Below are 13,128 nucleotides of genomic sequence, written 5' to 3' on the forward strand. Positions count from 1 at the left end.
AGCATCCACTACTCTCTCCGTGAAAAAATACTTCCTGACATTTTTCTTGAGTCTGCCCCCCTTCAATCTCATTTCATGTCCTCTCGTTCTACTGCCTTCGCACCTCCGGAAAAGGTTTGTTTGCGGATTAATACTTTTCAAATATTTGAACGTCTGTATCATATCAGCCCTGTTTCTCCTTTCTTCCAGAGTATATATGTTCAGGTCATCAAGTCTCTCCTCATACGTCTTGTAACGCAAATCCCTTACCATTCTCGTAGCTTTTCTTTGCACCGCTTCAATTCTTTTTACATCCTTCGCAAGGTATGGCCTCCAAAACTGAACACAATACTCTAGGTGGGGCCTCACCAACGACTTATACAGGGGCATCAACACCTCCTTTCTTCTGCTGGTCACACCTCTCTCTATACAGCCTAACAACCTTCTAGCTATGGCCACTGCCTTGTCACACTGTTTCGTTGCCTTCAGATCCTCAGATACTATCACCCCAAGATCCCTCTCCCCGTCCGTACCTATCAGATTCTCCCCGCCTAACACATACATCTCCCGAGGGTTTCTATTCCCTAAGTGCATCACTTTGCATTTCTTCACATTGAATTTTAATTGCCAAACCTTAGACCATTCTTCTAGCTTCCTCAGATCCTTTTTCATGTTTTCCACTCCCTCCCGGGTGTCCACTCTGTTGCAGATCTTAGTATCATCCGCAAATAGGCAAACTTTACCTTCTAACCCTTCGGCAATGTCACTCACAAATATATTAGTACATAAGTACATAAGTAGTGCCATACTGGGAAAGACCAAAGGTCCATCTAGCCCAGCATCCTGTCACCGACAGTGGCCAATCCAGGTCAAGGGCACCTGGCACGCTCCCCAAACGTAAAAACATTCCAGACAAGTTATACCTAAAAATGCGGAATTTTTCCAAGTCCATTTAATAGCGGTCTATGGACTTGTCCTTTAGGAATCTATCTAACCCCTTTTTAAACTCCGTCAAGCTAACCGCCCGTACCACGTTCTCCGGCAACGAATTCCAGAGTCTAATTACACGTTGGGTGAAGAAAAATTTTCTCCGATTTGTTTTAAATTTACCACACTGTAGCTTCAACTCATGCCCTCTAGTCCTAGTATTTTTGGATAGCGTGAACAGTCGCTTCACATCCACCCGATCCATTCCACTCATTATTTTATACACTTCTATCATATCTCCCCTCAGCCGTCTCTTCTCCAAGCTGAAAAGCCCTAGCCTTCTCAGCCTCTCTTCATAGGAAACTCGTCCCATCCCCACTATCATTTTCGTTGCCCTTCGCTGTACCTTTTCCAATTCTACTATATCTTTTTTGAGATACGGAGACCAGTACTGAACACAATACTCCAGGTGCGGTCGCACCATGGAGCGATACAACGGCATTATAACATCCGCACACCTGGACTCCATACCCTTCCTAATAACACCCAACATTCTATTCGCTTTCCTAGCCGCAGCAGCACACTGAGCAGAAGGTTTCAGCGTATCATCGACGACGACACCCAGATCCCTTTCTTGATCCGTAACTCCTAACGCGGAACCTTGCAAGACGTAGCTATAATTCGGGTTCCTCTTACCCACATGCATCACTTTGCACTTGTCAACATTGAACTTCATCTGCCACTTGCACGCCCATTCTCCCAGTCTCGCAAGGTCCTCCTGTAATCGTTCACATTCCTCCTGCGACTTGACGACCCTGAATAATTTTGTGTCATCGGCGAATTTAATTACCTCACTAGTTATTCCCATCTCTAGGTCATTTATAAATACATTAAAAAGCAACGGACCCAGCACAGACCCCTGCGGGACCCCACTAACTACCCTCCTCCACTGAGAATACTGGCCACGCAATCCTACTCTCTGCTTCCTATCTTTCAACCAGTTCTTAATCCATAATAATACCCTACCTCCGATTCCATGACTCTGCAATTTCTTCAGGAGTCTTTCGTGCGGCACTTTGTCAGACGCCTTCTGAAAATCCAGATATACAATATCAACCGGCTCCCCATTGTCCACATTGAACAGAATCGGTCCCAGCACCGATCCCTGAGGCACACCACTACTCACCTTTCCCTCCGCCGAGCGAATTCCATTTACCACCACCCTCTGGCTTCTGTCCGTCAACCAATTCCTAATCCAGTTCACCACTTCGGGTCCTATCTTCAGCCCTTCTAGTTTATTTAAGAGCCTCCTGTGGGGAACCGTGTCAAAAGCTTTGCTGAAATCTAAGTAGATTACGTCCATAGCTCGTCCCTGATTTAATTCTCCTGTCACCCAATCAAAGAACTCATTGAGATTCGTTTGGCACGATTTCCCTTTAGTAAAACCATGTTGTCTCGGATCTTGCAACTTATTGGCTTCCAGGAAATTCACTATCCTTTCCTTCAGCATCGCTTCCATTATTTTTCCAATAATCGAAGTGAGGCTTACCGGCCTGTAGTTTCCAGCTTCTTCCCTATCACCACTCTTGTGAAGAGGGACCACCTCCGCCGTTCTCCAATCCTTCGGAACCTCTCCCATCTGCAAGGATATGTTAAACAAATCTTTAAGAGGACCCGCCAGAACCTCTCTGTCCTGGGGTGGATCCCATCCGGTCCCATGGCTTTATCCACCTTTAGCTTTTCAAGCTGTTCATACACACTCTCTTCCGTGAACGGTGCTCTAACCACTTCAATCTCATTTATACTTTTTGCAGTCCATCGCGGTCCTTCTCCAGGATTTTCTTCTGTGAAAACAGAACAAAAGTATCTATTTAGCAAATTTGCTTTTTCTTCATCATTATCCACATAGCGGTTCGCAGTATCTTTTAGTCTTACAATTCCCTTTTTAGTCATTCTCCTTTCACTTATATACCTGAAGAAATTTTTGTCACCCCTCCTTATATTTTTAGCCATTTGTTCTTCCGCTTGTGCTTTCGCCAGACGTATCTCTCTCTTGGCTTCCTTCAGTTTCATCCTGTATTCCTCCTCGTGTTTCTTTTCTTTAGTTTTTGTGTATTTCTGGAACGCCAACTCTTTAGCCTTTATTTTCTCAGCCACTTGCTTGGAGAACCATATCTGTTTCCTTTTTCTCTTGCTTTTATTTACTTTCCTTACATAAAGGTTCGTGGCCTTATTTATGGCTTCTTTCAGCCTGGACCACTGTCCTTCCACTTCTCGGATTTTTAATGACTGCACAGTTCTTGAACTTCAATGGTCTAGTAATTGCTAAAAAGCATCATCATTAATAGCAATATAACCAACATTTGATGGCTTAGGGAATGCAATGGAGAAATCAGAACTACCAGTCCCTGCATGCAATGGGGTAACCCTAGGACTGGATCAACCCTGGCCTGCAAATCTGGATCTAGCCTTACATACATAATCTTACCTTCCATTGGGAGAGCAGTTTTATTAAAGCCTATTTTTGCATGTTAAGGGTAATTTTATAAGGAGGCGACTAATTTAAGGTTGAAAGTAGGCTTCCTACTTAGGTGCCTTTTGATAAAATACTAGCACATGTAGCATAACCCACACTTAAATTGCAGGCACAAACCTTTACAACAGTCCTGGAGCTGGTCTACATGCTGGTGCCTGGATTTATAAAGAAAATGTGCAAAGATTTTTATCATTTATACGTGTTATTGTCATTCTACCCAGACTCTGCTTATGTGTATGACCACCAGCCTACACACAATTGATTCTAAGCATATACATATAAAATCACATCCAGGCTATTTACATGTGCATGTGACACACGTGCAATAAATGACTAAAATTCCACCTTTTATGCACTTTTACATCTTAAAATTAGGCGCCTACTCAAAAACTTACCTTCATAAAATAAAGCTTTGGTCACTAGTGTAGTATTTAATCTTTTCTCAATAAATAATCACCCCTCCCCCAAGAGCAATTTCAGAAGCCTTTTTTTTACTTGAGCAAATAGGCTGTCTGAGAATTGTTCCTTCCTTCTCCCCTCCCTGTCCCACTGAGGATCAACAGTACTTTCAGTTTTACTAATGAGAGAAGTAGGCAAGATTGGAGATGGGTTGTGTGTGTGTGTGTGTGTGGGGGGGGGGGGTTATCCTTTTTTATAAGCCTTCTTCCCATTTGGCCTTGCCATTTCAGTGACAACCCTTGACAGGGGGTCACAGGTTATAGCTTCTTCCAGAACTTGCCTAATGTGATCCTTAAGTCTAATCTCTAGGGCTAAGATGCACTAAAGCTCTGGTGGCCAGCACATAACAAATTAGTCCCAGATATTCAGTGCCAGTGTCCAGACATGGCCTGGCACTGAATATCTGGGGCTGATTCTGCCCACGACGGCTATCATTAAAAAAAAAAAATACTGACTGTCACCAGCTGAATATATTCCAGTTTGTTTCTCTGTCTCCATCTGTGGGCCAATGGACATAACCCACAAGTTCTAGGCTAGTCTGGTAGAACTAAAGGAAAGAAAATTATCAGGTAAGACATAATTTTTCATTATGCTAGTTGTAAATAAGATGACACAAGGGGGTCTAATGCTTTGACTCCTTAGTATTCACTTATTTTTCATATGACACCAAATTGTGTGTTGTTGAGGAGCTCACTGATCTTACAGAGAATGATATTTTAGGCAAATACCCAAAGTAGCAGAGGAAACTTAAGAAGGATGAGTGCAGGTTAGTGCACATGGGACATACATCTGTGGGTGATCTGCAAATGTGTAGAGACTGTTCAGTGGCCCTAAACACACATTTTTGAGAGCTCTTGTTTGCTGAAGAGCTGCGAGAAAGTGGAAATTGATGTGCTTGCTTTTGACCGCAGAACTTGAAGAATCACAGAGGAAGTGCCCCCCTTGCTGGTACAAGTTTTCAAACACCTTCTTGATCTGGGAATGCTGCCCTTCCTGGCTGAGGCTGAAGGAGATTGTGAACCAAATTGTCATGGATCCCTTTGTGGACTTGACCATCACCATCTGCATTGTCTTGAACACTCTGTTCATGGCTATGGAGCACTATCCCATGACACCACATTTTGAACATGTGTTGTATGTGGGAAACCTGGTGAGAGATTTTATTAAGCTTATCTTTTCCACTTTAGTAAGGGAATGATAATTATATAACAGGGTGCCTAGACTGCGAAGGCTCACCTCTTTTATGAAGGCAACATATGTGTCTTATGTGCTGTAAAATTTGCCTTCTGAAAGCAACCTCAAAGTTATGCCTGCTGTGAGGCACAAGTACCTTTGTGCGTGTATGTGCCAGTAAGAATTGATGCTTGAAAATTTATTTTTTTAAACTACATACATATATACCAATCAAGCCCTCACTCTGCCCTTTCTCCACATCTGAGAATGTCTACGTGTATCACATAAAGGTAGGCATTATGAGGTTGATAGTCAGCTCATGGTTTTGCTGACCGCCGCTGGCGTTATACCCCAGAAATTCAGTGCTGGGCCAGGTCTGAGCTCCACCATTGCATTTCTGGGTTTATGAAGTTGGCTAAACCATAGCCATTTAAAGGGGTTTTTTACAAAGCGGTGGTAAGCCCAACGCAGGGTAAAACGGAACTACCACTTCCGGCATTCTGGGAATTATTTTCCCTGGCGCGGTGCTAATTTGATGGTAAACAGGTCTGAGCTCCAGCATTGCATTTCTGGGTTTATGGAGCTGGCTAAACCATAGCCATTTAAAGGGTTTTTTTTAACAAAGCGGTGGTAAGCCCAACGCAGGATAAAATGGAACTGCCATTTCCGGCATTCTGGGAATTATTTTCCCTAGCGCGGTGCTAACTCGGTGGTAAACAGGCATTGCCGTGCACTGCCTGGTTGCTGCGGAAGCCCTTACCAGTTATTTTACCTTGTGGCCATTTTGGGGGGGGGGGGGGCATTTTACCAGCTGTGGTAAAAAGGGCCCTGGCATGTGGGGAAAACGCCCCCACCACTACTACAGGGCCTTTCCCCCTGCAGCTTAGTAAAAGGACCTGTAAGTGCGAACCGCATAAAGATAGAACTGACTTTTATGTGGTCCTATTTATACAGTTAGCTTGGCTGGTTAAGTGCTGAATTTTGGCACTTAACCGTCAAAGTGCTGACTCCGCCTCCAGAATGCCCTCAAAATAGCCTGTTTTACGTTATGCGCTAACTGGAAATTTTCAACGGCACTAACCGGTTAAGTGCTGCTGAAAATGAGCAGTTACTCCTGAAATAACGATTTAACCAGCCAGGAGCCATTCCTGGCTGGTTAAATCGCTTTGACCGTAGAGCTCTACATTTTCTAGTGTCTACTAGGAAACGTTGTAAGTGTTTATTTGACCATTTTACCTGCTTAAGTTACCTACGGGCCCTTTTAATAAGTGGTGGTAAGCCTACCGCGGGCTTGCCGCACACCAAACAGGAACTACCGCTGGGCTACTGCAGCAGCCAAGTGGTAGTTCCTCACTCCCAGTGCGCACCATTTCCAGCACTATAAAAATATTTTCTATACCCCCCTAAGTGCCTAAAATTATACTCAAAATACCACCAAACTCCTAAATTTAGGCATTTAAAAGGTGGGTGGCAACAAGGGTGGATTTAGGGTGAGGAAAAAAAGTTAGGAGCTTAGTGCTGATTTTCAGCTGCAGGCTCATTAATTTAGGCAAATGAATGGCAGCTCTAAATTTATAAGCATATATTTAAGGCCCTAAATTAAGATAAATTTTTAGGCATCTAAGTTTGGCTGAAAATAGGTCAGAAATTTAGAAGGCTCACCTAGGCCCATAAATTTAGGAGCTCAGTTTTTTTTTAAAGTATTGGGTCCTATGTACATAATTACAAGATTTGCTGTAATTGCAGTTGAATTTCTCCAAAACTCCTCTTGGTCTGATATTGCCAGTTGTCAGTGGTGGGTGCTATCATTTGCCACAGTTCTCCCATACAGGGCCAAAGCTGGAAGTCACATCTCTCAGTAGGGTTTCAAACTTCATGAGCTCATTGCCCTTTTCTTTTCCTCTCTCAGGTTTTCACAGGGATCTTCACAGCTGAAATGGTCTTGAAACTCATAGCCATGGACCCATACTATTACTTCCAAGAGGGTTGGAATATCTTTGATGGCTTCATTGTATCCCTCAGTTTAATGGAACTGGGCTTACAAGGTGTGGAAGGGCTTTCGGTGTTGCGGTCCTTCCGACTGGTATTCCTCTCATTTTCCTTTTTTTAAAAAAACTAGCAATTTTTCTTTTAAGTCTGTGCATGCCATCAGCTGAGACCTAGAAGGAGAAAGAGAGATGATGTTCCAGTGTAGCACTCAGGCATAGATAACACAGAAGGATATACAGCAGTAATATTTAGGGGCCCTTTTACTAAAGCTTAGGGCGTGCTAGCGGACATTAGTTTGCACTAAGTACCATGTGGCCCATAGGTTTAAAGCACGATATACAGCATTTAGCACATACTAAGGGCACGCTAAGCTTTAGTGAAGGGGCCCCTTAGAGACCTAGGCAGTAAAACTCCTGGTAGAAAAAATTTACAGTGCATTTCAGTATAATTTTTACATGCAGACTGAAATAGGGCTTAACATGCTAGGCAAAAATTTCACTAAGTGGAGATAAAATGTGCCCTTTATATTGTGGCCTCAGTGCTAATGTGAGAATTAATTTTTAAAAAAAGTAAGTTGAAAAGTACACATGCGGAGGCTCATTTTCAAAGCACATAGACTTACAAAGTTCCATAGGTTACGATGAGGCATATTTTCAAAGCACTTAGGATGTACAGGGGGAGTTTCCTCATTCCTTGAACCGCGGTGAAAGTATCTTCCTCTCTAATTCCCCCTGTAAGGCTTCCCTTCCTCACATAGGGACCCCCCTTCTACAAGGCATCCCCACTAGAGGCATCTCTTCAGAGCATTCATTTTCCCCATGGCGAAAGAATCCATTCCCCAACTCACTCACCTTTTCCTCGAAGTGTGGCTGCCATTCCTAGGGGGCTGGGTCTTGATAGGCAAGAGGAACTTGAGAGCCTTTCTGCCATAAGGGATGCTTCTGCAATTTTGTAAACATATTATGGAAAGATGGAAGAAAAGGGGATTTTAAGTAATTAGATTTATGGAGTTACAAACCAGTGTTACTGCATAAATCTTGGAATATCACCTTATTTATTTATAGCTTTCATTTCTGGGTCAGATGTGATTTGGAAGGGTGGTATGCTCCAATTGGTGAGTTGTTATCCAGAATATCAAATGTGATTTTGGCTTAAGTTCTGAAAGAATATAGAGGTGATAGAGGGAGTCAGAAAAGAAGCAAAACTCATAACGGGGTTGGAACCTTTAACTAATCCAGAGAGATGAGAATGAGTTGTAAGATATTCACTGTTTCTATAGCATCCTATCAGACCAGTCCAGACAATGGGTTGTGTCTGTCTACCAGCGGGTGGAGACAGAGAATGAATATAGTTCTCAAGTGATTTGCTCCTTAAGGGTGTAGAGCTGCATAGAATGTTCAGTATTTCTGTCTCTCAAGCACATGGATGATGGGCTAACAGCCCTTCTCCTGGCCTGGTTTCTAACTAGTTTCAGTTGAGCTTTAACTACCCTTTTGGGTCTTGTGCTCCAAAACCATTTTTATGCTGAGTCTCAGTTGACTTGGGGGGGAGGGGGTGCCTGTTTGGCTTGTTTTCCTGATGTAGCTGTGTTCAGTCGAGTTGGGGGTGCCCTCCTGGGCTTGTTCTCCTGATCCAGTTTAATATCTGGGGTGCCTTCTTTGGCATAAGCTCCTGTAAAAAAAAAAAAAGAAGAAGAAAAAGAAAGGAAAAAAAAGCAGCTGTTCTATGGAGCTGAGGTATAACTCAGAGGTTTCTGAGATCCCTCCCCCCTTCTCCCAGAAATCGATGTCTCCTTCGTTTATAGGTGCTGCTTTAAATTTTCTATTTTCCTACAAGATTTCTCTTCCTGTTTCTGTCAGCTGGTGGTTTTTTTTATGCTGCCTGACTGTCCTAGCTGTACGACTCTTGGTAGGCAGATCTGAACATTTATTAACGCTTCTCTCCTTATGTTGAAAATAAAAAAGGCAGCTCACATAAGTGCCTCTTCTTTTTATTCTTTCTCAGGTGTGGATCCTGAGGTCATATAATTGCTAATCTTGAGAGCTGTATTTGTGAATATGCTGGAACATACTGCTTGCTGTTCATTTGCAGAGATGGGTTTGTTACTTTTTAAAAGTACTTAAGTAAAATGTAAAACTACTGACTTCAATAGTACTAAAGTAAAAGTAGAAAGTCTTATCCAAAGAAAATATTTAAGTAAAAGTAGTAAAGTACAGCTACTTTTTTTTTTTACTACAAAGTAAAAAGTATCCTTAACAAGGTGGACCACAGAATCTAGTACATTTACAAGCTGACTTCCAGGGGGTCACGCAAGGTCCTTCCTAGAAAAAAAACCCCTGAACATTGCAGTGGCAGAAGAACATTAATACACCTATTGAAAAACAAAACAAGCTGAGGGCTCCTTTTACAAAGCTGTGGTACATGCAAGGATGGCCATAGGAATTGAATGGGCTTTGTTGCATTTGCTGCACAGGAATCAGTACTGCTGCTTTGTAAAAGGAGCTTTGAATTAGTACAGATCAGTCCTACACAGATACTTGATGCTAACAGCACACCCGGCCTTTTTTCACACATGAACAGAGCTAGCCTTTCTAACTACAAAATAAAAATAGAAATATGTAGACAAAAATTAAACCGAACCGCAAGAAGCCATACTCTGCATAAAGAGTAAAACCAAAGAAACAGAAATGGTGCACAGAACTGTGGGCTGCTCAAAATGGGCCCCTCTCTCTCCTCCCTCCTCTCCCTACAGCATCCAACATTCCCACCATTCCTTCCCTTTCCCAATGTTTCCTACCATGACCAACTCTCATAATGTTTCAGCCCCCCTCCCTGCACCCACACTCCATCCACCTTTTTACAGCCCCCCCTGCACACACACCACAGCCCCCCCATGTCTCATCCATCATTTTTTACAGGCACTTGGCTTCCCCCTTTTAATAGCCCCCCACCCCCCACTCACCGGATGGGCTTAGTTGGCTGGGCTTGACTGGCTAGCCCTGGCCTCCCCTTTTTTACAGCCCCCACCTCACTCACCAGATGTGTTTGTCTGGCCTCAGGCTCCCCTTTTTTGTAGCCCCCCCCCCCCTCCAGCTGAGCATGGTTGGCTGGCTGGCCTCTTCAGGAAGCCCACTCCTTCCTCCCCGCTACCGCTGCTCTCTGTAATACCACCGCATATTCAAAAAGGTTACCGAGACTTCAAGCGGCAATCTCGCGAGGCCACTGCTTAAAGTATTGGCCTAAGACTTTAAGCAGTGGTCTTGCAAGACTGCCGCTTGAAGTCTCAGTAGCCATTTTTAATATAAGTACATAAGTAATGCCATACTGGGAAAAGACCAAGGGTCCATCGAGCCCAGCATCCTGTCCACGACAGCGGCCAATCCAGGCCAAGGGCACCTGACAAGCTTACCAAACATACAAACATTCTATACATGTTATTCCCGGAATTGTGGATTTTTCCCAAGTCCATTTAGTAGCGGTTTATGGACTTGTCCTTTAGGAAACCGTCCAACCCCTTTTTAAATTCTGCTAAGCTAACCGCCTTCACCACTTTCTCCGGCAACAAATTCCAGAGTTTAATTACACGTTGGGTGAAGAAAAGTTTTCTCCGATTTGTTTTAAATTTACTACACTGTAGTTTCATCGCATGCCCCCTAGTCCTAGTATTTTTGGAAAGCATGAACAGACGCTTCATATCCACCTGTTCCACTCCACTCATTATTTTATATACCTCTATCATGTCTCCCCTCAGCCGTCTCTTCTCCAAGCTGAATAGCCCTAGCCTCCTTAATCTTTCTTCATAGGGAAGTCGTCCCATCCCCGCTATCATTTTAGTTGCCCTTCGCTGCACCTTTTCCAATTCTACTATATCTTTCTTGAGATGCGGCGACCAGAATTGAACATAATACTCAAGGTGCGGTCGCACCATGGAGCGATACAACGGCATTATAACATCCTCACACCTGTTTTCCATACCTTTCCTAATGGCAGTATCACGGAGAAGTGGTAGTGGGCAGGAAGGAATGGGCTTCCTTCCTGCCCTGAAGAAGCCGCTAGACCACCATGGCGCATAAAGGTAGACTCTAGGATGGCACACTGAGGCTTGGGGCAGGGTGCGGGGCGGACAGTTTTTCTTTTATTTTCTCTGTCTGTGCTCGAACCCAGATGGCTACTGTGGTCCCAATTCCTGCGGTATCCAGTCAGTTTCAAGCAGAGGCAGAAGATACTTTAAAAAAATACTTTCTTAACTTGTACTGTTTATTTGTAACGAGTTACAAGTAAAAAGAAATACAAAAAAAATGTAACTTGTTACAAGTAAAACTACTGAAAATTGTACTTAAGTACTGCAACGAAGTACAAGTACTTCATTACTACCCATCTCTGTTCATTTGTATGTTGGTTCCCATATCAGCTCTGTGTTGTGCCTTATATAGTCTTGTTCGTCACAGCATAAGATCTCCTATCTATGTGTCTGTGCTGGATAGACTGTTTATCTTGGCCTAGCACCTCGGCTGTATTTCCCACAAGAATCTATTCTGATTTTTACTATTATGAAGTTATCTATAGTTTTACCTAAGAATATTATCTCAGTTTCATCAAGGGAAAAAGGGTCTCTTTTTTTCCTTTATTTTCTGTCCTCGAGACATTTCCTACTTATTAAAGAGGTGTGGTAGCCATGTTAGTCCACTTTTAAAGGTAATCAATAGAAATAAAACATGGAAAAGAAAATAAGATGATACCTTTTTTTATTGGACATAACTTAATACATTTCTTGATTAAAGGTATCATCTTATTTTCTGAACTTTCTGAACTGAATTGTTTAGCTATGCATAGAGCTGTCCTAGTCAACTTTTTTTTTTTTTTAAGGTAAAGGCAGTTGTGTTTTTTCATTCTGTTTACATTTCCTATCTGGTCCAAGCTGTACAGTTCAGCTGTTGACTGTGTTCTACCAAATTAGATTAGCACAATCTGCTTCAACATGAGCTACTCATCTGGCTTACCAGATTCACCATGGTAGCACTATTTTTTGATTACAGAAATAATACAGCCAAAGAAGTTTGGTAGCCAGTGATGATTCAGAGTTGGCTTAGTTGCCTAATCCTCAGTTCTTCTATTCAGCTGTGGTGCACTTGGCTTCCACATGTAGTTCACATCTCTTACTATTTCTTTCTGTGCTTCATAACCCCTGAGTGGCACTGTTGACCACCTGGGTTGCAAGCTTTCTGCACCCACTTGAACTGCACAGGACGGCAGCAACCTAGGTTGTGCATGTTGCACAGTGGTGCAGGCCACCTGTGTGGCACATTTTTAGCAATTGTCGTGGTTGCACAGTAGCGCTGGCCACCTGTGTACCACATTTATAGCATCCATCTTGGTTGCACAGTGGCACAGGCCACCTGTGTGGCACATAGGCAGCAACCATCCTGGTTGCACATGGCGCTGGCCACCTGTGTGGCACATTTGCAACAATCATCCTGATTGTACTGTTGCACATTCGCAGCAACCATCTTGGTTGCATAGTGGCACCTGCCACCTATATTGCACAATTGTAGCACCCCTTTAGGTTTCTTCCCAGTAGCAGCAACCACTAGTATTACTATCAGTCTAGCTGTCTTGCAATATCTACCTGAGTGGCTCCTGCTACTACCACCTCTGTTGTGTAGTTGCAGCAGTCATCTGTTTTGCATAGCTGCAACAACTGGGCCATTTCCATAGTTGCAGCAACTGCCAGTACTGCTCAGCTTAAGTAGCTACCTATTTTCCATCTCTGTAACAACCAGCTCAGTTGCTTAGTACCAGTTTTTCATAGATGCGACAACCATCTGTCTTATACAGTTGCATAATCAGCAGTGTTGTGCGGCTGAAATAGCTGAATTTCTTCTTTAACTTCATCAGTTGCCTATGAGTCGTGGAGGGGCATTTTCGAAAGGGATGTCCACGTTTCGATTTGGATGTCATTGCAAAACGTTGCAATCCAAGGGCGGGGAAACCCGTATTTTCGAAACAAGACGGACATCCATCTTTTGTTTCGAAAATACTGTCAAGGACGTCCAAATCTTTAAATT

The 13,128-nt window shown here is 43.2% G+C and overlaps 1 protein-coding gene across 1 annotated transcript in view; it reads left to right on the plus strand.

Annotated features, from left to right (window-relative positions):
• SCN8A (sodium voltage-gated channel alpha subunit 8) overlaps positions 1-13,128 on the plus strand; it is a 359,538-nt gene that overhangs the window by 175,085 nt on the left and 171,325 nt on the right. Inside the window, exons 14-15 of the mRNA XM_030194998.1 lie at positions 4,813-5,051; positions 6,984-7,157. Of these exons, the coding sequence (XP_030050858.1) occupies positions 4,813-5,051; positions 6,984-7,157 (413 nt within the window). The remainder of the gene's footprint in view (positions 1-4,812; positions 5,052-6,983; positions 7,158-13,128) is intronic.

This window comes from Microcaecilia unicolor, chromosome 3 (genome assembly GCF_901765095.1).
Source record: "Microcaecilia unicolor chromosome 3, aMicUni1.1, whole genome shotgun sequence".
In the NCBI taxonomy this organism is placed as follows: Eukaryota; Metazoa; Chordata; class Amphibia; order Gymnophiona; family Siphonopidae; genus Microcaecilia; species Microcaecilia unicolor.